The following is a 24,767-nucleotide window of genomic DNA, read 5'->3' as shown; positions in this document are numbered from 1 at the left end:
AGAAAGCACTCCTCTCTCTCGACTCAATTAACTCCGTTAATTCAATTGAATTCAGCCAGGTTCCACTGGCCCGGACTGCCACAGCGGTGTTACCATAGCAATCACACAAGACGCTGCCTTCGACAGCACGTCCCACGTCAACCTCCCAGACTTGACTTTCTCACAAAATACACTTTCTGGTTTATACACACTGGGACGTGTTTATGTGACAGGGTGAACCCCTGGGGTACACAATCTGTGGCAGTGCCAGTGTCATCCGAGTAATCCCCCGGACTCCTCCGATGGACAGCTGCCAGAATTCCCGGACTCCTCCCGGGTATGAGGCAGGGGATCCCGATCCGTCTCCTGGGGACCCCTCACTCCTGCTGGTTTTGTTCCTCCTGAGCATCTGATTGTATAACCGAACCCTCAATAGACTAACGATAGGTTTAACCTGAGCTTGCCAATGGCTTTCAGTTCCTAATCATGTAGGACTTTGTCTTCAGATACTGAGGATCTCATTTACCTTAAAATCTACAACTTCTCATGAGGAAAACACTTGCAAAAGGTTCCAGCCCGGCAACTTCTTGACTCATTTAAGGCTTTAAGGGAAGAGCTCAGCTTTAGCGAAACCCTGGTGTGGATCTTCAAGACTGGGACCAGGAGTTTTTCCAGGTCCTACCTCTGGAATTCCTGCCCCAGCCATTCATCCCTCAACAGAAGACCCAGGACTCGCAGGTAAGGAAATGTAGCATCTGGATTTATTTCTTTATGTCTGATACACAGCGTTACTTTCCCCATCACACTCCTATATAGATTTACAAAACAACACCGGGGTGACGCAAACACTGAACACGACATGGCCCGGCGGGCTCGGACCCGGGGCCGAGACCGGAGGGAGTATTTACAGGACACACGACGTTGGGGGTGGGGGATTAAGTGCAGGAGAGCGGTGCTTGCTGGGAAGAATTACATTTCGGATAACAGGGAGAGTACTGTTGCGCATTGGCGGCGATATCGAGGGCTTTTTCCACATGAGCCGGGATACAGGGAGGATGAGGTTTAAGATTCCGGCTGCAGTTCAGAAACCCTGCGTGTTCCCACTGAGGTCTTCTCCGTCCGTTCTGGCCCGAGTCACCGATTAATTGGAAGCAGCCTTACTTAGAATCTTAAGTGGGTTAATTACAGTTGGTCCTAAGTGTCGTGGGCTCAGCTCCGGCACAGATTCCAATGCACTTCAAGAAAACGATGGATGCGATATGGAAATTATCAGCCGCCCCAGAGCTAGAACTAATTAAAACAAAAGGGATAATAAAGCACATCATTAGCCTGCTTTAACAAGGCCCAGTCAAGTGAGTAAGATCTCAGCTGCAATGAGTAGTGTTCAGACGCCCAGCAGGGGTCAGGGGTCATCTGGGGGTGACACAGGGGTCAGGGGTCAGCTCCCGAAATGGAAAAAAGCCTAGACAGACGGTCAAACTGAGGAAACAGAATCAACTTCCAACACTCCCCCGCACGACATACCTGCGCATTAATTTAATGCATTGCTCACTGTTTGCTCTGTTGACGTCTGTACAGCAGCGCTTGGATAGACGCAGGCCTGTGACAACACCTGCACACAGCGGGGGAATTATGCCAATGATGAACCTCATGCATGAAGCGAGGAGCTCTGAATGTATACGCATCGGCCTAGAGCACAACAGCCCAGCTCAGCTCAGATCTGTAGTCAGGTAGATCTGCACAGCACAGCTCAGATCTCTTCAGGTCAGCACAGCTCAGCCCACATGTGCACAGCTCACCTTAGCTCAGCTCAGATCTGTACAGCTCAGCTTAGCTCAGATCTGTACAGCTCAGTTTGGTTCTGCACAGCTCAGATCTGTACAGCTCAGCTTAGCTCAGCTCAGATCTGTACAGCTCAGCTTAGCTCAGATCTGTACAGCTCAGATCTGTACAGCTCAGCTCAGCTCAGATCTGTACAGCTCGGTTTGGTTCTGCACAGCTCAGATCTGTACAGCTTGGTTGAGCACAGCTCTGCGCCATCCCAAACTCGCCGGTCTCCCTGGCTCACGGCTCCTCCAGACGGGCCGAGAGAGGGCACGACCACTGGCCGCCAGACAGCGGAGAGAACAGCTTTAGGGCTGGAGTCCGCAGTTAGAAAGCAGAGCTGCGCTGCCTGTCGATGAGAGAAGCCAGAATGTGCAGGTTTGCGCCCTGAGTCTGAGAGTGGAACTGTGGCGGCGGCGAGCGGAGATCAGTGGCAGGGGGTTCACGTCCGACCCCTGACCTCCCCGCTGGGACAGGAGTGCTGCTTTGTCGGTGCGAGAAAAGCCCCGCAGAGGAGGGGCAACAGGCAGGGCGTGGAGTCACCCCTCCACATCTGGGGCACGCCCGGCCGTCTCCGCGCAGAGGACGTCAAGGGGTAGAGGGGTGCAGAGGTTAATGGGGTGCAGATGGGAAGATCCCACAAACATTTTGAGGCCACTGTGTGAGGGCCAGCGCTCGCCCTTCCTCTGTGTTCACCTCCCAGGTAAGACCCGGCACCCAGGTCTCGTTTCCATGGCCATAGGTCAAAGGTCAGATTCAGACAGAGTTGCTCTTGCAGAGGCGAGGCAGGAGCTCACAGCCAATCACACCTGCCTCTGGCGTACTGGGGCTCTGCTAAGTCTCTTATATCAGCGGGGAGCAACAGGCTAGGCACCCCCAGCGTCAGGCAAGGGTGCCCCAGATTTTCAGACAGATGACACCCCGCTGAGGCAGGCTAGATACTCAGTCGGTGACTTTTCTGGAACCACTCCAGCTTTCTTGCCACTAATGAATGAGGCTGACCTGTGACTCACAATGTATGTAGTAATGGAACCTGGAGTAATTCTGAGTAAAGTACCTTCCTCAGGGGTACGCCAGCTGTGCCTCCCCTGGGATTTGAACCCGCAGCCATGCAGTCACAAGTGCAGAACCCTGATCACTGAGTGAGCAGAGTGACTGAGCGAACAGTTCAGTGACTGAGAGCTTTGCACAGCAGGGTATATATGCATGTGTGGAGATGTGTGTTCAGGGATGTCCTGAGGTGTATATGAGTGTGAGTGTTCAGGGCTGTCCTCAGGACTGTGTGTGTGAGTGTTCAGTGATGTGCTCAGGTCTGTGCGAGTGTGATCGTTCGGGGATGTGCTCAAGTCTATATAGTGAGTGTGTTCAACGATGTGCTCAGGTACAGTATGTGCGAGTGTATGTGTTCAGGAATGTGCTCAGGTTTATATGAGTGTGAGTGTTCAGTGATGTATTCAGGTCTGTAAGAAAGTGTGTGTTCTGTAGGAGCGATGTGGTCAGGTCTGTGTGAGCGTGAGTGTTCAGGTCTGTATGAATGTGTACCGGCTGTGCTCAGGTCTGTGTGAGTGTGAGTGTTCAGGTCTGTATGAATGTGTACCGGCTGTGCTCAGGTGTGTGTGAGCGTGAGTGTTCAGGTCTGTATGAATGTGTACCGGCTGTGCTCAGGTCTGTGTGAGCGTGAGTGTTCAGGTCTGTATGAATGTGTACCGGCTGTGCTCAGGTCTGTGTGAGTGTGAGTGTTCAGGTCTGTATGAATGTGTACCGGCTGTGCTCAGGTCTGTGTGAGTGTGAGTGTTCAGGTCTGTATGAATGTGTACCGGCTGTGCTCAGGTCTGTGTGAGTGTGAGTGTTCAGGTCTGTATGAATGTGTACCGGCTGTGCTCAGGTCTGTGTGAGTGTGAGTGTTCAGGTCTGTATGAATGTGTACCGGCTGTGCTCAGGTCTGTGTGAGTGTGAGTGTTCAGGTCTGTATGAATGTGTACCGGCTGTGCTCAGGTCTGTGTGAGCGTGAGTGTTCAGGTCTGTATGAATGTGTACCGGCTGTGCTCAGGTCTGTGTGAGTGTGAGTGTTCAGGTCTATATGAATGTGTACCGGCTGTGCTCAGGTCTGTGTGAGCGTGAGTGTTCAGGTCTGTATGAATGTGTACCGGCTGTGCTCAGGTCTGTGTGAGCGTAACTGGGACTGGTGAGCTGCTCTGGGTAAGAAGAGGCATTATGGGCTTACAGCTCAGTCCTGCTCCGACTGACCGCCAGTATCCCAGACCCAGACTCTCCCAGTGGACTTGCGCCCTGAAGCGCTGACAAGACAGTGAAGCCCTCCTTCTCCATGGCTGTAAATGTCCTGGGAACCTCAATCTCCATGGAGAGGCCCCCCACTCTGGAGAAACCTGCTGTTCCTGCCCGCGTAGGAGCGCCCCACACAGAGGCCACTGCCTGCTCCTGCGTCCAGCCCAGCACCTCTGACAGGACTCCAGCGTGCTACAACAGCGCCACAGCGAACGCCAACAGACCAGGAAAGCAGGAGGTGAGAAGTGATATGTACAGATTTTTTTGTCGGGGTGTTTGAAGACCTCCAGAGACAGAGGAGGAGAAAAGTGGTCTCTCTCCTCTCTCCTCTCTCCCCTCCCTCCCCTTCGGGGTGACAGTCACATTGCTGCCCTGGTGGTTTTGGGGGTGTCTATTCCAGACCCCTAAGAACCAGCACAGCGCCCAAGAGCAGCGTTTTGGGGACGTCCCCTCCGTGGGGCCCTGGAGCTACGGACCGGGCGTTGGACTCAGTGGCTTTCTCCGAGTACGGGGGGATGACATTGAACTCTTCGTCATCATCTTCCTCTTCGTCCTCCACCTACAGGAGGGAGAGAGAAAAGGCGGGAGTGAGCCAGGAAGAAGGAGGGAGTGAGAGAGTGTGAGAGGGGAGGAGTGAGTCAGGGAGTGACAGAAAAATGACAGGGAGAGGGAGACCGAACGAAAGGGTTATAGAGGACAGAGACGAGAAGAAGGAAAGACAGATCAGGAGAGAGAGGGAGACAGATGGGCATGAATAAATAAATTCTAGCGCAGCCTGACTGACGTCCTGCCTCCTGCCAGCACCTGAGGCTAATCCTCTCAGGCTGACAGCACGCTGCCCAGCCCAGGGAGTCAGGCTGCACGAGCCTGCAGATCGCCAGACCTGCTGCGTTCCCTAGTGACTGAAGCTGAAGAGACCCTTTCCATCAGGAATGAGCTATTGGTTGAGTTTATCAACATAATTCATAGGGAAGTCGTTTGGCAGCATTAGCTCACTGGAGAGGTAAAACGTGCTACAGAAAGCAGACTTGTCCAACGCACGCCCAGACCTGAATTGAGTTCAGGTTGTAGACGTGATGTTGAACTGGTACTACAGTGGTACACAGGACTGGAGCAGGGCACGCCTGTATGGGAGCAGCCCCGCCCATGTGGAAGAGATGCCCCGCCTATGTGGAAGGGATGCCCCGCCCCCATGATGGAGCCCCGCCCCCATGGGGGGAACAGCCCCACCCCCGTGTGGGAGCCCCGCCCCTGTGTCAGGAGCAGTCACTAACCAAGCAGTCAGTAACTCGTGTTGGGTGAGAGTTATCTATTTGCACTCTGTGAGGGAGAGATTGGTGTGGATCTTGGGGTGCAGTGTTAGTAAGTCCAGTGGCCACTGACCTTGGCTAGGTCTGGCAGGATGATGTCATTGTTCTGCTGGACTCGGAGGGAGATCCGGGTGGGAGGAGGGGTTGTGCTCTCCACAGGCCGGGGGGCGGAGCTGCCCAGAGAGGTGATTGCATTCCCTGAGGATCGACAGACATACAGAGCAGAGTTACAGGAAGCCAACACTATCACAGTCTTTGATCAATACACATGCACTCATACCAACAAATAGAGGGAGAGACAAACACACATATGTTTACCTTGAGGGAGACACACTGATGGATACAAGGAGAGAGAAAGAGAAGTCTATGTGCCATATGTACATTTACATACAATGGAATTCTTAGCTGCTCTCTCAGGACATGCACAGTACAGCATACGACACAATACAAGAGACAGCACCACACAATGTGGACATAATATCACAAAATAGTACATAATAAATAGTTATAACCAGGACAATAAATATTTTTTAGAGAACAATAAATAGGTGTAAGTGACATTGACAGAGAGAAACAGACAGAGAGGCAGACATACAGACTGAGACACATACACAGAAACAGAGCGAGAGACACATACACAGTCACACAGGCAAACACCAAAAGGGAGAGAGACCCACACACAGGCAGATACAGACAGAGAGACCCACACACAGGCAGATACAGACAGAGAGACCCACACACAGGCAGATACTGCCAGAGAGAGAGACCCACACACAGGCAGATACTGCCAGAGAGAGGGACTCACACACAGGCAGATACTGCCAGAGAGAGGGACTCACACACAGGCAGATACAGACAGAGAGAGGGACTCACACACAGGCAGATACAGACAGAGACATTCATATGCAGACAGCTGGACTCACGCAGACAGGCGTTGCTGGTGAACATGCGGAGGACTCTCTCACAGTCCTGCCACTGGTTCCCACTGCCCTCACAGGTACACCACTGGGACACCACGTCACTGCTGTTACTGATGTAGTTGGGGGTCATGATCGTGCCTGAGAGAGGAGAGAGATAGAGACATAGGGAGAGAGGAAGAGAAGGAGTCAGGAGGTGTTAACTCTGATCAGTCAGGCTCAGGGATCAGTGCGCCAGCCAGCTGCCCCAGCCCCTGGCCCGCAGCCCCTCAGCTCCTCCCCTGCGCTGCCTGTTTGAAGTCTTGCTCGGCTGCAGGCCCTTTCTGTCAGACCAATATCCACAGCGGAGCAGAGCTCCCTGTGTTTCAGGACACCTGCCTGGAGCCCCCACTCACAGCTGGTGGAGCCATGATCTCAGCGTTTCTCCACCGAGCCTCTAAGATCACTTTATTGGCCATATACAATTTCTTGTACTAGGAATTTGTCTTTTTGCATACCCCAACTTGCTCTCCATGAGACAGGGAGAGAAGCTGGGGGTCAGAGCGCAGGATCAGTCATTTATACAGCGCCCCTGGTGCAGTTGGGGTTAAGGGCCTTGCTCAGGGGCCCAAGGGAGTAGGATTCCTGTGCAGGCCGCAGGGTACGAACCAACAACCTTCCAGCCACAGGCGCAGATCCTGAGCCACAGAGCCACCCTGCCCACTCTTCACCTCTCCCCTTCACAACCTCTCACCCTTCCTCTCCCTTTCCCCAATCCTCACCCCAATCCTCACCCTCTCTCCCCAATCCTCACCCCAATCCTAACCCTCTCTCCCCAATCCTCACCCCAATCCTCACCCTCTCTCCCCAATCCTCACCCTCTCTCCCCAATCCTCACCCCCTCTCCCTCTCCTGCTCCCCGATCCTCACCCTCTCTCCAGAATCCTCACCCCAATCCTCACCCTCTCTCCCGAATCCTCACCCCAATCCTCAGCCTCTCTCCCCAATCTCCAGCCCCTCTCTCACCCTGCTTTCCCCTTCCCGAAACTACATGTCCCTCCCCTCCTCACCTATCAGGCCGATGTAGGACCGGAGACAGGCAGCTCCACTCTCTCTGACACAGCCAGAGGCGGACAGGGCCGACGGCTGACAGTGGCGCTGGAAATCTGCCAGTCTGGCCCTACAACACACACAGAAACTGTGAGTCCTCAGGGAAGAGTCTAGAGCCTGTGACTGGGACTGACTGGGTCAGTGTACTGGACTCCACAGGGACTGGAAGAGTCCAGAGCCCTGTGACTGGGCTGTGTCAGTGTGCTGGACTCCACAGGGACTAGAAGAGTCTAGAGCCCTGTGACTGGGCAGTGTCAGTGTACTGGACCCCACAGGGACCAGAAGAGTCTAGAGCCCTGTGACTGGGCTGTGTCAGTGTCCTGGACTCCACAGGGACTACAAGAGTCTAGAGCCCTGTGACTGGGCAGTGTCAGTGTACTGGACTCCACAGGGACCAGAAGAGTCTAGAGCCCTGTGACTGGGCTGTGTCAGTGTCCTGGACTCCACAGGGACTACAAGAGTCTAGAGCCCTGTGACTGGGCAGTGTCAGTGTACTGGACTCCACAGGGACTAGAAGAGTCCAGAGCCCTGTGACTGGGCTGTGTCAGTGTGCTGGACTCCACAGGGACTGGAGGAGTCTAGAGCCCTGTGACTGGGCTGTGTCAGTGTCCTGGACTCCACAGGGACTGGAGGAGTCTAGAGCCTGTGACTGGGCTGTGTCAGTGTCCTGGACTCCACAGGGACTAGAAGAGTCTAGAGCCTGTGACTGGGCTGTGTCAGTGTCCTGGACTCCACAGGGACTAGAAAAGTCTAGAGCCCTGTGACTGGGCAGTGTCAGTGTACTGGACTCCACAGGGACTAGAAGAGTCTAGAGCCTGTGACTGGGCTGTGTCAGTGTCCTGGACTCCACAGGGACTAGAAAAGTCTAGAGCCCTGTGACTGGGCAGTGTCAGTGTACTGGACTCCACAGGGACTAGAAGAGTCCAGAGCCCTGTGACTGGGCAGTGTCAGTTTACTGGACTCCACAGGGACCAGAAGAGTCTAGAGCCCTGTGACTGGGCTGTGTCAGTGTCCTGGACTCCACAGGGACTACAAGAGTCTAGAGCCCTGTGACTGGGCAGTGTCAGTGTACTGGACTCCACAGGGACTAGAAGAGTCCAGAGCCCTGTGACTGGGCTGTGTCAGTGTGCTGGACTCCACAGGGACTGGAGGAGTCTAGAGCCCTGTGACTGGGCTGTGTCAGTGTCCTGGACTCCACAGGGACTGGAGGAGTCTAGAGCCTGTGACTGGGCTGTGTCAGTGTCCTGGACTCCACAGGGACTAGAAGAGTCTAGAGCCTGTGACTGGGCTGTGTCAGTGTCCTGGACTCCACAGGGACTAGAAAAGTCTAGAGCCCTGTGACTGGGCAGTGTCAGTGTACTGGACTCCACAGGGACTAGAAGAGTCTAGAGCCTGTGACTGGGCTGTGTCAGTGTCCTGGACTCCACAGGGACTAGAAAAGTCTAGAGCCCTGTGACTGGGCAGTGTCAGTGTACTGGACTCCACAGGGACTAGAAGAGTCTAGAGCCTGTGACTGGGCTGTGTCAGTGTGCTGGACTCCACAGGGACTAGAAGAGTCCAGAGCCCTGTGACTGGGCTGTGTCAGTGTACTGGACTCCACAGGGACTGGAAGAGTCTAGAGCCCTGTGACTGGGCTGTGTCAGTGTCCTGGACTCCAAAGGGACTGGAGGAGTCTAGAGCCCTGTGACTGGGCTGTGTCAGTGTGCTGGACTCCACAGGAACTGGAAGAGTCCAGAGCCCTGTGACTGGGCCGTGTCAGTGTACTGGACTCCACAGGGACTACAAGAGTCTAGAGCCCTGTGACTGGGCCGTGTCAGTGTACTGGACTCCACAGGGACTAGAAGAGTCCAGAGCCCTGTGACTGGGCCGTGTCAGTGTACTGGACTCCACAGGGACTAGAAGAGTCTAGAGCCCTGTGACTGGGCCGTGTCAGTGTACTGGACCCCACAGGGACTAGAAGAGTCTAGAGCCCTGTGACTGGGCTGTGTCAGTGTACTGGACTCCACAGGGACTGGAAGAGTCTAGAGCCCTGTGACTGGGCTGTGTCAGTGTACTGGACTCCACAGGGACTGGATGAGTCTAGAGCCTGTGACTGGGCCGTGTCAGTGTCCTGGACTCCACAGGGACTACAAGAGTCTAGAGCCCTGTGACTGGGCAGTGTCAGTGTACTGGACTCCACAGGGACTGGAAGAGTCTAGAGCCCTGTGACTGGGCTGTGTCAGTGTACTGGACTCCACAGGGACTGGATGAGTCTAGAGCCTGTGACTGGGCTGTGTCAGTGTACTGGACTCCACAGGGACTAGAAGAGTCTAGAGCCTGTGACTGGGCCGTGTCAGTGTACTGGACTCCACAGGGACTAGAAGAGTCCAGAGCCCTGTGACTGGGCCGTGTCAGTGTACTGGACCCCACAGGGACTAGAAGAGTCTAGAGCCCTGTGACTGGGCTGTGTCAGTGTACTGGACTCCACAGGGACTGGATGAGTCTAGAGCCTGTGACTGGGCTGTGTCAGTGTGCTGGACTCCACAGGGACTAGAAGAGTCCAGAGCCCTGTGACTGGGCTGTGTCAGTGTGCTGGACTCCACAGGGACTAGAAGAGTCTAGAGCCTGTGACTGGGCCGTGTCAGTGTACTGGACTCCACAGGGACTGGAAGAGTCTAGAGCCTGTGACTGGGCCGTGTCAGTGTACTGGACTCCACAGGGACTGGAAGAGTCTAGAGCCCTGTGACTGGGCTGTGTCAGTGTCCTGGACTCCACAGGGACTAGAAGAGTCTAGAGCCTGTGACCGGGCTGTGTCAGTGTGCTGGACTCCACAGGGACTGGAAGAGTCCAGAGCCCTGTGACTGGGCAGTGTCAGTGTACTGGACTCCACAGGGACTAGAAGAGTCCAGAGCCTGTGACTGGGCCGTGTCAGTGTACTGGACTCCACAGGGACTGGAAGAGTCCAGAGCCCTGTGACTGGGCTGTGTCAGTGTGCTGGAATCCACAGGGACCAGAAGAGTCCAGAGCCCTGTGACTGGGCTGTGTCAGTGTACTGGACTCCACAGGGACTGGAAGAGTCCAGAGCCCTGTGACTGGGCCGTGTCAGTGTACTGGACTCCACAGGGACTAGAAGAGTCCAGAGCCCTGTGACTGGGCCGTGTCAGTGTACTGGACCCCACAGGGACTAGAAGAGTCTAGAGCCCTGTGACTGGGCTGTGTCAGTGTACTGGACTCCACAGGGACTGGATGAGTCTAGAGCCTGTGACTGGGCTGTGTCAGTGTGCTGGACTCCACAGGGACTAGAAGAGTCCAGAGCCCTGTGACTGGGCTGTGTCAGTGTGCTGGACTCCACAGGGACTAGAAGAGTCTAGAGCCTGTGACTGGGCCGTGTCAGTGTACTGGACTCCACAGGGACTGGAAGAGTCTAGAGCCTGTGACTGGGCCGTGTCAGTGTACTGGACTCCACAGGGACTGGAAGAGTCTAGAGCCCTGTGACTGGGCTGTGTCAGTGTCCTGGACTCCACAGGGACTAGAAGAGTCTAGAGCCTGTGACCGGGCTGTGTCAGTGTGCTGGACTCCACAGGGACTGGAAGAGTCCAGAGCCCTGTGACTGGGCAGTGTCAGTGTACTGGACTCCACAGGGACTAGAAGAGTCCAGAGCCTGTGACTGGGCCGTGTCAGTGTACTGGACTCCACAGGGACTGGAAGAGTCCAGAGCCCTGTGACTGGGCTGTGTCAGTGTGCTGGAATCCACAGGGACCAGAAGAGTCTAGAGCCCTGTGACTGGGCTGTGTCAGTGTCCTGGACTCCACAGGGACTAGAAGAGTCCAGAGCCCTGTGACTGGGCTGTGTCAGTGTGCTGGACTCTCTCACCTACAGAGGTCGTCCCTCATGCAGTAGCCCTGCAGGCTGAGGCAGTTGGGTTTCTCCCTCTCCTCGTAGGAGCAGGACGGCACGATGGTCTTGCGGCGGCGCTCTCCGCACAGCGTGGTGGAGCAGCGGCAGAAGAGCACGGCCAGGACGTACTCCTCGGGCACGCGCTCCAGGAAGCGGCGCAGCGCGCGGTGGCACTTCTGCCGGTTGCAGTGCGAGGAGCTGGGCGCGCGCTTGGTGCAGGCCAGCACGTACTCGGAGCGCAGGGCCCCACACTTCTCGTACAGCCCGCAGTCCTGCGCCGCCTTCAGGCACTGGTTCTGACTGTCCAGGGGCAGGGTGGAGCCTGAGCAGAGAGACGACACAGGGAGACGCAGTGAGACAGAGGGAGACGCAGTGAGACAGAGGGAGACAGGGGGAGACAGGGGGAGACACAGTGAGACAGAGGGAGACACAGTGAGACACAGTGAGACAGAGGGAGACGCAGTGAGACAGAGGGAGACACAGTGAGACACAGTGAGACAGAGGGAGACACAGTGAGACGCAGTGAGACAGAGGGAGACAGAGGGAGACAGAGGGAGACAGAGGGAGACACAGTGAGACAGAGGGAGATGCAGTGAGACAGAGGGAGACGCAGGGAGACGCAGAGAGACAGAGGGAGACACAGTGAGACAGAGGGAGACACAGTGAGACACAGTGAGACAGAGGGAGACACAGTGAGACGCAGTGAGACAGAGGGAGACAGAGGGAGACACAGTGAGACAGAGGGAGATGCAGTGAGACAGAGGGAGACGCAGGGAGACGCAGAGAGACAGAGGGAGACACAGTGAGACACAGTGAGACAGAGGGAGACAGAGGGAGACGCAGTGAGACAGAGGGAGACAGAGGGAGACACAGTGAGACAGAGGGAGATGCAGTGAGACAGAGGGAGACACAGTGAGACAGAGGGAGATGCAGTGAGACGCAGTGAGACAGAGGGAGACAGAGGGAGACACAGTGAGACAGAGGGAGACGCAGTGAGACAGAGGGAGACGCAGTGAGACGCAGTGAGACAGAGGGAGACGCAGTGAGACGCAGTAAGACGCAGTAAGACGCAGTAAGACGCAGTAAGACAGAGGTAGGGAGAGAGAGAGGAAGAGGGAGGGAGATAGATGGAGGGAGGGAGAGAGGAGAGAGGAAGAGGGAGGGAGAGGATGATGGAGGAAGAGGAAGAGAGAAAGAGAGGAAAGGATGGGGTAAGACAAGGTAGAGTGAGACAGGGAGGGGGAGAGGATGGGGTGAGACAGGGGAGAGTGAGACAGGGAGGGGGAGAGGATGGGGTGAGACAGGGGAGAGTGAGACAGGGAGGGGGAGAGGATGGGGTGAGACAGGGGAGAGTGACACAGGGAGGGGGAGAGGATGGAGTGAGACGGGTGAGAGTGACACAGGGAGGGGGAGAGGATGGGGGTGAGACAGGGGAGAGTCTCCTGACAGAAAGCTCACCTGACTCACCTGACACGATGGGGGCCATGCGGACAGCAGGACTGCTCCAGCGGCTCTGCGCCTCTGTCTCCTCGTAGGGCGAGGCCTCGTACTCGTAGTACCCTGGGCGGCAGACAGGACAGGCGCGTTAGTGCAGCACTGCGCTGGCCACGCCCCCAGCTCTCGCGTCGCATTTCCGAGAGCCACGCTCTCCTCCTTCAGGTCCCGGTGGTCTCGGAGACCTCGGTGGTCTCGGCCCTGCCAGCCCGGGAGGTCAGGACACTCACTGACACACCTGCCCAGGTACCCCAGAGATTACCGGGTACCAGCTCACCAGGCAGCCCTACACACACACACACAGACCTTCGGAGTCAGCCGGCAAGATGCAGTGCCCCGCCGGTTTTCTCACAGCCCCCCGTCCCCTCGTTAAGGACGAGCCGTAAAGCGCCGTTGCAGTCTGAGCTGGGAGAGCTGGGAGAGCTGGGATGGCTGCGGACCTCGCCGCGCGCTCCTCTTCAGACCGGCAGGGCGGGCTGTGACAGGGCGACGCGGTGAGGCCCCAGCACAGAGCCCGACAGACACGGCGAAACCAGGCTCTGCACCGCACACAGGCGGAGCCCTGCTCTGACAGCCCTCAGCACCAACGATCAGCGCCAAGCCCGTTACATACTGAAACCCACGTGAGTCTGAGACTCTCGCCCTTCACCAATTATCCAATTAGCCCATTAATGACGTCATCCTCCCCACTTGACCCACGAATGAACGGTGACTGAGGTCCAAACGCCCGCTGGCGGCAGATCAGCTGCGACTAACGCACCCCTGGGGTCTGGTTCCGAAGAGGGCAGGGCCAGCACCAGCCTCCCGCACCAGTGACACCAGCGGGGACGGACCGGCTGAGCGGCACCCGTGCGCCACTGGCCCCGCCCCCGTGCCGGCGGGTGATTGGCCAGGGGCGCGGGGCGGGGGGGCGGGGCCGGCTCTCACCCTGCGAGTAGCGGACTGTCCAGTAGACCCGCAGGCACTGCTCCTCCTTCCGGGTGCCGCGCTGACACTTGCAGGCCAGCAGGGGGCTGTGCAGCAGCGCGGCCTCCGCCGCCACGCACTCCCGCCGGGCGTCGGGGCCCAGGGGGGCCACGGCCTCCTCGGAGGCGCAGTACTCCAGCACGTGGTAGCTGGTCTGGCACCGGGGCTCCGAGGCGCACAGCTCCTCCGCCTCCACGCAGTCCGCAGGGGGCAGCAGCTGAGTCGCCAGGACGCCACTTCCTGCGAGGAGACACACCGGGGATGTCCATTACCTGTTCGCTTCCTGCTGGACAGGAACGCCTGTCCACCACAGGGCCACAGAGCCAGGGACAGGTCGGAGCAGCCAAACAAACCCAGCTGCACGTCTCTGGGAGGGTCAGTTGAGAGTGGACAGTCACACCCAGCTGCACGTCTCTGGGAGGGTCAGTTGAGAGTGGACAGTCACACCCAGCCGCAGGTCTCTGGGAGGGTCAGTTGAGAATGGACAGTCACACCCAGCCGCAGGTCTCTGGGAGGGTCAGTTGAGAGTGGACAGTCACACCCAGCCGCAGGTCTCTGGGAGGGTCAGTTGAGAGTGGACAGTCACACCCAGCTGCACGTCTCTGGGAGGGTCAGTTGAGAGTGGACAGTCACACCCAGCTGCACGTCTCTGGGAGGGTCAGTTGAGAGTGGACAGTCACACCCAGCCGCAGGTCTCTGGGAGGGTCAGTTGAGAGTGGACAGTCAAACCCAGCCGCAGGTCTCTGGGAGGGTCAGTTGAGAGTGGACAGTCACACCCAGCTGCACGTCTCTGGGAGGGTCAGTTGAGAGTGGACAGTCACACCCAGCCGCAGGTCTCTGGGAGGGTCAGTTGAGAGTGGACAGTCACACCCAGCTGCACGTCTCAGGGAGGGTCAGTTGAGAGTGGACAGTCACACCCAGCCGCAGGTCTCTGGGAGGGTCAGTTGAGAGTGGACAGTCACACCCAGCTGCACGTCTCAGGGAGGGTCAGTTGAGAGTGGACAGTCACACCCAGCCGCAGGTCTCTGGGAGGGTCAGTTGAGAGTGGACAGTCACACCCAGCTGCACGTCTCTGGGAGGGTCAGTTGAGAGTGGACAGTCACACCCAGCCGCAGGTCTCTGGGAGGGTCAGTTGAGAGTGGACAGTCACACCCAGCTGCACGTCTCAGGGAGGGTCAGTTGAGAGTGGACAGTCACACCCAGCTGCTTGTCTCTGGGAGGGTCAGTTGAGAGTGGACAGTCACACCCAGCTGCACGTCTCAGGGAGGGTCAGTTGAGAGTGGACAGTCACACCCAGCTGCTTGTCTCTGGGAGGGTCAGTTGAGAGTGGACAGTCACACCCAGCTGCACGTCTCAGGGAGGGTCAGTTGAGAGTGGACAGTCACACCCAGCCGCAGGTCTCTGGGAGGGTCAGTTGAGAGTGGACAGTCACACCCAGCTGCTTGTCTCTGGGAGGGTCAGTTGAGAGTGGACAGTCACACCCAGCCGCAGGTCTCTGGGAGGGTCAGTTGAGAGTGGACAGTCACACCCAGCTGCTTGTCTCTGGGAGGGTCAGTTGAGAGTGGACAGTCACACCCAGCTGCACCTCTCTGGGAGGGTCAGTTGAGAGTGGACAGTCACACCCAGCCGCAGGTCTCTGGGAGGGTCAGTTGAGAGTGGACAGTCACACCCAGCTGCACGTCTCTGGGAGGGTCAGTTGAGAGTGGACAGTCACACCCAGCTGCACGTCTCTGGGAGGGTCAGTTGAGAGTGGACAGTCACACCCAGCTGCACGTCTCTGGGAGGGTCAGTTGAGAGTGGACAGTCACACCCAGCTGCACGTCTCTGGGAAGCGGGAGGAAACCAGAGCCACAGAGAAACCCTACACGAACAGGGGGGAAACATGCAAACTCCACACAGACAGGTCCCCAAGATTTAGGACCCAAGAATTGGAAGATAGCAGCACTGACCAGCTAAGCCTCTAGGATAGAGGATACAGTCTAAGAACCTACATCAGGACACTAGAATATTGCAATGTAAAAATATGAGGACGTTCACACATTGTGTCACAGAGACAGTATGACATTAACACATTGTGACACAAGGACACTGGGACATTCACATGTTCTGACACAAGGACACTGGGACATTCACACATTGTGTCACAAGGACACTGGGACATTCACATGTTCTGACACAAGGACACTGGGACATTCACACATTGTGTCACAAGGACATTGGGACATTCCCACATTGTTACACAAGGACACTGGGACATTCACACATTCCTGCACGAGGACACAGACATTCTGACAAGAGGACATCAGGACACTAGGACACTAGGACTATGAGGGCAGGAGACCCAACAGTGCCCGTCTGATGTGAAGGACAAGCAAGATCCAACTGCTCACCCTGCTCCAGGAAGGGGAGTTTGAAGAATTTTGATTTTTTTAATGAGCCATTTTAGCCAAGTTTTATTGTAAACAAGGTTGATTATGTACTCCGAGAAGGAAAAACAGGATGTCAGCGCGAACGATCTCATAAATATGTTTCTAGAAATAAATAAACATATGAAGTATATATTGCATGTTTATACAGCACTTAGCTAAATTAACCTTCCTCCACACCTCTTTGATTTGGATTTATGTAAAAAAATCAATTATGCATTTGCCTTAAATTATTTTTTTACAAAATTGAACCATCATTTCTTATATGATTTAAAGAAAACAGGCATACTGCCCTTCCGCACACACCAATCTATAAACACACACACATCCCTATACACCCTCCACACCCCCCTCTACACACCCTCCACACCACCTCCACACCCCCCTCTACACACCCTCCACACACACCCCACCGCCTGGAATGATGTCTCTCTACTGCCCGGGAGCCCCAGTCCTCCTGAACTCCAGACCAGAACCAGACCTCCTGAACTCCAGTCTACAGGCAGAGCTGGTGTCTCTCTACTGTGGAGGAGCACCAGTCCTCCTGAACTCCAGTCTACAGGCAGAGCTGGTGTCTCTCTACTGCCTGGGAGCCCCAGTCCTCCTGAACTCCAGTCTACAGGCAGAGCTGCTGTCTCTCTACTGTGGAGGAGCACCAGTCCTCCTGAACTCCAGTCTACAGGCAGAGCTGGTGTCTCTCTACTGTGGAGGAGCACCAGTCCTCCTGAACTCCAGTCTACAGGCAGAGCTGGTGTCTCTCTACTGCCTGGGAGCCCCAGTCCTCCTGAACTCCAGTCTACAGGCAGAGCTGGTGTCTCTCTACTGCCTGGGAGCACCAGTCCTCCTGAACTCTAGTCTACAGGCAGAGCTGGTGTCTGGGAGCACCAGTCCTCCTGAACTCCAGTCCTGAATTCCAGTCCACGGGCAGACCTGATGCCTGGTTCCCACCCCATTGCCATCTGGGCTTCACCAGAGGTGTGGCTCTTCTACAGAGCTGCGCTGATGAAATACTGAAGGCAAACAAAGAGCACTCTGCACTAACAAACGAGCAGTGATAATTCCACACATCTGTCAAGACCAAGTTACTTAAAGCCATAAGCCAGGACTGAAATCTCCTGCACCTGGCATTGTTTCTGTGCTAGAGCCTAGCAGCTAGTACATCCCGGACTGGATCACACTGCTGTGCACTGGGAGTGTGACTGACAGCACTGTAAAGCCAGGAGTGGATCAGACTGCTGTGCACTGGGAGTGTGACTGACAGCACTGTAAAGCCTGGAGTGGATCAGACTGCTGTGCACTGGGAGTGTGACTGACAGCACTGTAAAGCCTGGAGTGGATCAGACTGCTGTGCACTGGGAGTGTGACTGACAGCACTGTAAAGCCTGGAGTGGATCAGACTGCTGTGCACTGGGACTTATGCTAATGCAATAAAAGCAATGGATACAGTGTAATATTTAGCTAGCTGATGTCGTAGTGCTACAGAATACAGAGAGGACATGATTTTCTGTAAAGAGGAATGAGAGAAGGAGGGAGTGAACGAAAGAAACATTGAGAAGAGAGGCAGACAGACAGAGGGTAAATGACTTTGAAGAAATTTATACCTATAATAGCGAATCTTAATGCGTAGTATTGATTTCTTAATCGCCTGGGATTTATAGAAAGCCGTGAGGCAAACCTGATGGTTTTATGGTTTAAAAATCCTGCAGAGGTTAAGGTCGCAGACCCAGAGACTAATCACAGCAGCAAGACTGCGCTCTCCACACTCCCCGCCAGACACTGGATCAGACTGTTTTACTGCACTGGGACTGTAGCTCCTACTGTAACAGGACTGTTCTACTGCACTGGGACTGTAGCTCCTGTTGTAACAGGACTGTTCTACTGTACTGGGACTGTAGCCCCTATTGTAACAGGACTGTTCTACTGTACTGGGACTGTAGCTCCTGTTGTAACAGGACTGTTCTACTGAACTGGGACTGTAGCTCCTACTGTAACAGGACTGTTTTACTGTACTGGGACTGTAGCTCCTATTGTAACAGGACTGTTCTACTGAACTGGGACTGTAGCCCCTATTGTAACAGGACTGTTCTACTGTACTGGGACTGTAGCTCCTGTTGTAACAGGACTGTTCTACTGTACTGGGACTGTAGCCCCTATTGTAACAGGACTGTTCTACTGAACTGGGACTGTAGCCCCTATTGTAACAGGACTGTTCTACTGTACTGGGACTGTAGCTCCTGTTGTAACAGGACTGTTCTACTGAACTGGGACTGTAGCCCCTATTGTAACAGGACTGTTCTACTGTACTGGAACTGTAGCTCCTACTGCAACAGGACTGTTTTACTGTACTGGGACTGTAGCTCCTATTGTAATAGGACTGTTCTACTGTACTGGGACTGTAGCTCCTGTTGTAACAGGACTGTTCTACTGCACTGGGACTGTAGCCCCTATTGTAACAGGACTGTTCTACTGAACTGGGACTGTAGCCCCTATTGTAACAGGACTGTTCTACTGTACTGGGACTGTAGCTCCTATTGTAACAGGACTGTTCTGCTGTACTGGGACTGTAGCCCCTATTGTAACAGGACTGTTCTGCTGTACTGGGACTGTAGCTCCTATTGTAACAGGACTGTTCTGCTGTACTGGGACTGTAGCTCCTGTTGTAACAGGACTGTTTTACTGTACTGGGACTGTAGCTCCTGTTGTAACAGGACTGTTCTACTGCACTGGGACTGTAGCCTCAATGTTAAGATTGTGTAGCACTCGGACTGGAGGTTCCTAATGGATTTTCCCAGCAGTTCCCACACCAGAGTGTGAGTTAAAAGTTGAGCCCAGCTGGCGCCCCAGGCAGCCGCGGGGGCCGTGAGCCGCGCAGTCAAGGCCGCGACGAATCGCTCAAGGCTGCCCTCTGGACTCGGGTGACAGCGGCGAGACGCACGGAGCTGGCCCACCTGCCCAGACTCCACTCCCCCCCCGAGCCCCCCACGTAAACATCACCAGCCTCTGCATCAGGCCCTGCACGGCGCGCACAGGCCTGAGCTCTCCCAGGCGTCGGGAGTGTTGGAGCATGCTCCCTTTGGTGCAAGGTGGTTTGCCGGTCACAGAGCCGGGCGAGGAGGGGGGCTGCTGGAGCAGGGGCCGCAGGGGGAGGGGCAGGACAGCTCTCCCAGGGCCAGCTGGCTCCGGGCGGCCCCGCCGGGCGCCAGAGCCGACGACAGATCCCAGGGAGCGGGGCCTCTTTCAGCGACAGCAGGCCGAGGCCCAGGGCCGGTGTCGGGAAGGTTTTCCCAAAGAGCTCAGGCGCTTCAAAGGAAAGGAAAGGGGGGAGGGGTGACCTTCGAGTACCTGCGTCTCGCACCAGTGCGCAGCTCCCCCTTGCAGCACTAGTGCACGTTCACACTCACACAGTCGCCCGCAGGGACGAGTGTAAGATAGTGGCCTCGCAGGCCGTCTGGCCAGGACGACTGGAGCACAGCACGCTGGGAAAGGCAGCAGTGGAGCACAGCGGGCAGGAATCAGGAGAGGGATTTGGGGAGTTGCAGGTTCAAATCCCAGGCGAGACACTGGTGTGTCACCCCCGAAAGAAAGAGCTTGGCTGAGGCTGCTTCAGTAAAAGCCACAGAATTAAGCCCACATTTAACATGCAAGGAACAAAAAGCGTCTCGATCGAAGAGGCGCGTCTCTCGCACACGGGCCCGGCAAGGGGACCGCGAGCCGGGGGCACAGCGCCGGCCAGCGCGAGCTGTCAAGCGCGAGGTGCCGCTCGTCTTCCCGCGGGCATGACGGGAACCCCAGCGCGTGCCAGCCTCGCGCAGGAACAGCAGCGCCAGCACTTGTCGCGAGCGCAGCCAGCTCGCGTGCAGGCGGCCTCTGTTGTTTACCTGCCCCGGCCCACCTGCTCGCTGCGGGGGGAGGGGTGAATGTCAATATTTTGTTCTCCGGGAGGGAGCAGAGCGCCTTTCCCCCAGCACACCTGCAGCCAGGCGAGCGAATTAAACTGCAAACACAAGGCGACACCAGGCGACACCCGGAGGCGGCGGGAGGGGGGGTGCTTTTCCTCATTGTGTGCTCACGGGGGGAGTGGTCCCTCGCGCCGCTCCACACGACCCGCTGTTTAATCACACAAAGCACGCGAATCCAAGATTTTCAACACATCTAAACCTCCCCCGGCCAAAAAAAAAAAAGAAAAGCCGCAGCCCACGACTTCAGAGGAAATCCACAGCAGGAGCCCGGATCGGTGTCTAATCCGCGGGCCTGGCAACAGCGCCCGCCGCGCGCTGACGGCGGCGAGGCAGCGCTCCTCCTCGTGGCGGCGCGAGGAAACGCCGGCTCGCGGGACACGCTTCGCCCGAGCCCGGAGAGCGCGCTCTCTCTGTGGCGGGTCGCGGGGCAGGTCTGGTCTCCCCCGAGCTTGCTTCACCCTCTGCTCGTTGGCTGTTTAATGTCACCCGACTGTTAATTGGTTGAATTAAACCGGAGCGGTCAGCTGTGGTGGTGGAGGGTCTGCAGGTCAGCCGATCTCTGAGCTCTGTGCTCCAGGGGTCAGAGGGAGATTAGTGCTCCAGGGGGCAGAAACTGCAGAGTTAAGGGTGACCCCTCAGACCTGCAGGACCAGGGCTGGACACCACACACATGCTCACAATTATACACTCACACACACAGTCATACACACACGTACACATATACACTCACACACACAGTCAAAAACATACACCCACCCACCCACATATGCATATAGACTCACACAAACTCAGTAATACACTAACAAACACTCATACATACACACACACATACATTCACACACACAGTCATACACAATCATATACTCACACACATGCACACACTCCCACAAACATGGGCCACACTCAGAGTCACAATCACACACACATGCACACACACATTTATACACACCCATATACATATGCACAGAGACCACCATACACTCACACCCATGCATACACAAGCAACACCACACAATCATACAAGGGCACACTCACACACACTCTCAAGAGCTGACAGAAAAGCACAAGAACAGTGTCAAACGCTGGTCTGGTCGTTCGTATTGTTAGGGCCTCCGCCAGCTGTTTCTGGAAAGACTACAGGGTATCGGCATTTAACCACATGGGCCGGGCAGCTTGTTCCACACTCCCACCACCCTCTGTGTAAAGACGTGTCTCCTGTTCCCTGCAGTTTGACAGCCTGTACAGGTCCAGTGTGGGACACCCCTTACTGCTCTCACCGGATCAGGTTCTCTTCCCTGGACTGGTTCCTGAGCAACAGAACCTTCTCCAGGAGGCGGTGACCCAGACTGACGTCATGTTTCAGCGCGCCTGAAGCCGTTTCAGTTAGACGAGGGATCCCGGCTCTTCCTCTGTCTGTGCGCAGACAAGGGAGAGCGGGGGGCGGTTATTGCGGGTTCCTGTCGGAGGTGCCGCCGGCCCGGAGCCGAACCCTGTTCGCCAAGAGTGGTGGGTGTCGGGAACAGGGAGGAGCGGAGCCCTCTCACCGGGGGGGGTCGCCCGGAACACAATGACGTCAGGGGTGCCGGGAACGCCGCGCGGTGAGGTAAGACGACACAAACATCAGCGGCCGTCAGCGCGCCCGCTAGATGACGGCACCGCCAGAGCCGCCCCCCGGCGTGAAAGACGTCGCCCCGCGAGAGCCCAACGGCCCCGTGACAGCCCGCGGGCGGCAGCCGCTTCTCTTCTTTTCCAAACTTTCCCACTGACTCCCGGGAAGTGTGCGATTTCCTGCCTGAAGAAGTTGCAGCTCGGAAGGGGGAACAACGGATAAAGGCGCGCGTGCGAGTGACTGGAGCAAAGCCCACGATGAGCCAAAGTTTTGTCCCCCCGTCCCCCCCTTCTCTCGAGCGGACGGAGATAATTGTTTTGAAGACCTTGGGGATGATGTCATCGACAGGCATCGTCATCTCACTCCTCGCGCACGGTCGTATATCAGGCTGTCACGCGCGGACTTGGACCGCACCGTCGCAGGCTGGCTCGAGCTGCTGACCCGCGCTGAGCTCAGCTCGCGGGGTGTCATAAAACCTTTACTGTCGCACAGGCGCGGCGGATGGGACGGGCAGGGTCACGGACAGAACACCCTGCCCTCCTGCCTTCCTGCCCTCCAGCCCACCTGCCCTGCTCCCACCCTGCTCCCCACCTGCCCTCATGCCCTGCCCCCCCCTGTTAGAAACTGTTAGAAACAGACGATTTGGGGGACACTCGCAGCCCCAGGACCCCGCTCCGTCCCAGCCCCTCTTCTCCCGCAGAGCCCCTGTGTTCCCCCGGGGAGCCCTCGGACCCGGGTCCGAGCTGTGTGAGGCTGTCGGTCCGCACGGTCAGGGGACGAGACTGAGATAAATTACGCGTCTCCCCCCCCGGGCTGAAGCGCGACATCCACACGGGAAAACGAACCCGTGCCCGTGGCTCAGAGAGCCCACTCGCGGCGGGACGGGGGTCTGTTGAACCCGAGCGGGAGACACGAGTCCCCCGGCGGCGCGCAGGTACGGGCGGAGACGCTGGGGCACCCAGCCACTTACCGCGCACGCAGACGCTCACGAGAGCCCCCAGGACCCCCAGGAGCAGCATCTTCCGGGGGGGCGAGGGCCGGGCCAGCGGCGCGAGCGGACCCGCTCTCCGGCTCCCCTCGCGCGCCCACCCCCGCGAGCGCATGCAGCCGGGGGGCGTCAGGAAGATCCGGGGGGGAGCCCTGCGCTGCGGGGAGCGCCGCTGGGACGGGGTGGCAGCCTCCTGGGGTCACTCGGCCAGAGCGGCTCGCGAAGCCCGAAAATCCTCACAAGACGCGGATCATCACTTCAAAGTCCAACTTCTCTTTTCCAGGGCAAAGCCAGACTGCGGGAGTCTCTCTTCATCAACACACACACTGACAAACACACACAGAGGGAAACACCGTGTGTGTCCCGGAAGGCACGGGTCCCCCAGTCGCTCTCCAGCTCGCGGACAGTCCGTGCGCGCCCAGCGGGCTCGTGATCTCGCCCCGGTAGCCCTGCAGAGTCGCCCGAGCGCCTCGCGCCGCCACTGCCTTGCCGAGCGCACTGGCTGCGCGAGGAGCCCGTGCACGCGCATTTGACACGCGGTGGCTCGCCGTGATTGGCCCGGCCGGCGGAGAGAGAGCGAGAGAGAGAGAGAGAGAGGAGAACGACTGTCTGGATACTCCAAGACACCCGAGAGAAGAGTTTATTCTGCTCAGGAGCGAGTTGTATTCTGTGTGTGTTGTGTTTTGAGGGTAAGGGAGAGACAGTCACCCTCCTTCCTGCTCCCTCGAGAACAGACTATTTTATTTGCGTGTCTGTGAGTGGGGGGGTTGACCTCTTCATTTTTGTGCAGAATCTCTCCCTCCTTCGCTGTGTCGCTCTGGGGTGTGTGTGCGTGCGCGAAAGGTCCTTTGATTTTTGGCCGTGTGCGAGTCTGTCTCTGGGATGAAGTCTTATCATAACGCGCACACTCTGGGGGCTGAGCTGTGACAGATGTACCGCGCCGGCGAAACGGCAATTCGCGAAAACAGCGAATGAGCAGCCGGGCGCAGGAGAGAGAGCACACAAAGCGGCGCCGTTTTTCATCTGAATACACGACATCTTCAAAGTTACAGAAAACGGGGGGAGAGGCGACAGACGGGTGAGAGAGGAAGAGGAGGGTGGCGGGCGCAGAATATTGCTCCAGACAATCAAACCCGCGCTCTGTAATTAAACTGTAATTAATCACGGTTTGTTCGAAACGGCGCGGGAAGCGAGCGCCGCGGTCGCTGCCCGCCCTGGCTGGGGTCTGCGAGGGGACAGCAGCCTCTCCGAACCGCCGAGGAGGGCTTATTTCACCGTCACGGTTAAACAGGATCTCCCGGGCCCGCCGGCAGACTTCTGGAGACCGCGCCGCTTAGCGAGCTCGGATCCCTCCACCTCAAACAAATTCGCCACACCACGGCGCTCCCGACTCATTACCGCGATCACCTGCAAGGTACTTTTCGCAGAGTGAACCTCAGGGAACCACAGTCCTCACGCGGCTTTTAGAGTGCGGTTCAGTATGAACTACTAAGTAATTTCCCCCGATCCCCCGCAGGACGCATCGAGCTGTTCGGATTCAAGTGTGCGCGTTCAGACTCTTGCCCGACGGCTCGGCACTGAAGCTTTTCTGAACACGTGATCGATTATGACGCGCCCTCACCTGGGCACTCGCTCCGGCTCGTGTCTGCGGACTGCAGAGCGCGGCGCTGCCCGCACCGTAAACCCCTGCCAACCACGGCGCACTTCCGCCACCGCAGCGGCGAGGAGTAACAGTAACAGCAGCAGTAAGAGTAAGGAGGCAGTATCAGGAGTAACAGTGACAGCAGCAGTACGAGTAAGGAGGCAGTATCAGGAGTAACAGTAACAGCAGCAGTAAGAGTAAGGAGACAGTATCAGGAGTAGCAGCAGCAGTAAGAGTAAGGAGGCAGTATCAGGAGTAACAGTGACAGCAGCAGTAAGAGTAAGGAGACAGTATCAGGAGTAACAGTGACAGCAGCAGTAAGACTAAGGAGGCAGTATCAGGAGTAACAGTGACAGCAGCAGTACGAGTAAGGAGACAGTATCAGGAGTAACAGTGACAGCA

General features: G+C 56.7%; 1 protein-coding gene across 2 annotated transcripts; it reads right to left on the bottom strand.

The window, feature by feature from the left end:
- Positions 1-718: 718 nt before the first annotated feature.
- Positions 719-24,246, bottom strand: gfra3 (GDNF family receptor alpha 3). 2 transcript variants are annotated; one of them, XM_088604196.1, is made up of 8 exons: positions 22,706-24,246; positions 13,703-13,981; positions 12,740-12,841; positions 11,258-11,603; positions 7,366-7,475; positions 6,323-6,457; positions 5,473-5,597; positions 719-4,648 (listed from the first exon to the last, which is right to left on the bottom strand). In XM_088604196.1, exons 1-8 carry the CDS (start codon positions 22,836-22,838, stop codon positions 4,481-4,483), a joined length of 1,398 nt encoding a protein of 465 aa, XP_088460322.1. In that variant the 5' UTR covers positions 22,839-24,246; the 3' UTR covers positions 719-4,480. The 2 variants fall into 2 exon arrangements, with proteins under 2 accessions (XP_088460322.1, XP_088460323.1); XM_088604197.1 differs by having other exon boundaries at positions 12,749-12,841; positions 22,706-24,244.
- Positions 24,247-24,767: the final 521 nt, after the last annotated feature.

This window comes from Lepisosteus platostomus, chromosome 13 (assembly GCF_059453375.1).
Source record: "Lepisosteus platostomus isolate fLepPlt1 chromosome 13, fLepPlt1.hap1, whole genome shotgun sequence".
In the NCBI taxonomy this organism is placed as follows: domain Eukaryota; kingdom Metazoa; phylum Chordata; class Actinopteri; order Semionotiformes; family Lepisosteidae; genus Lepisosteus; species Lepisosteus platostomus.
The sequence above is the reverse complement of the archived record's forward strand: the minus strand, read 5'-3'. Positions and strand labels throughout refer to the sequence as shown.

What these genes read in the sequence shown, in the direction of transcription:
- gfra3 (XM_088604196.1), bottom strand. Translation starts at nt 22,838, where the DNA reads ATGCGCTCGCGGGGGTGGGCGCGCGAGGGGAGCCGGAGAGCGGGTCCG. An exon ending in GACAGTCCGCTACTCGCAGG is followed by an intron (nt 12,842 to 13,702) that starts GTGAGAGCCGGC and finishes TCTGCCGCCCAG; the next exon opens with GGTACTACGAGTACGAGGCC. An exon ending in GTCCTACATCGGCCTGATAG is followed by an intron (nt 6,458 to 7,365) that starts GTGAGGAGGGGA and finishes CTCCTCTCTCAG; the next exon opens with GCACGATCATGACCCCCAAC.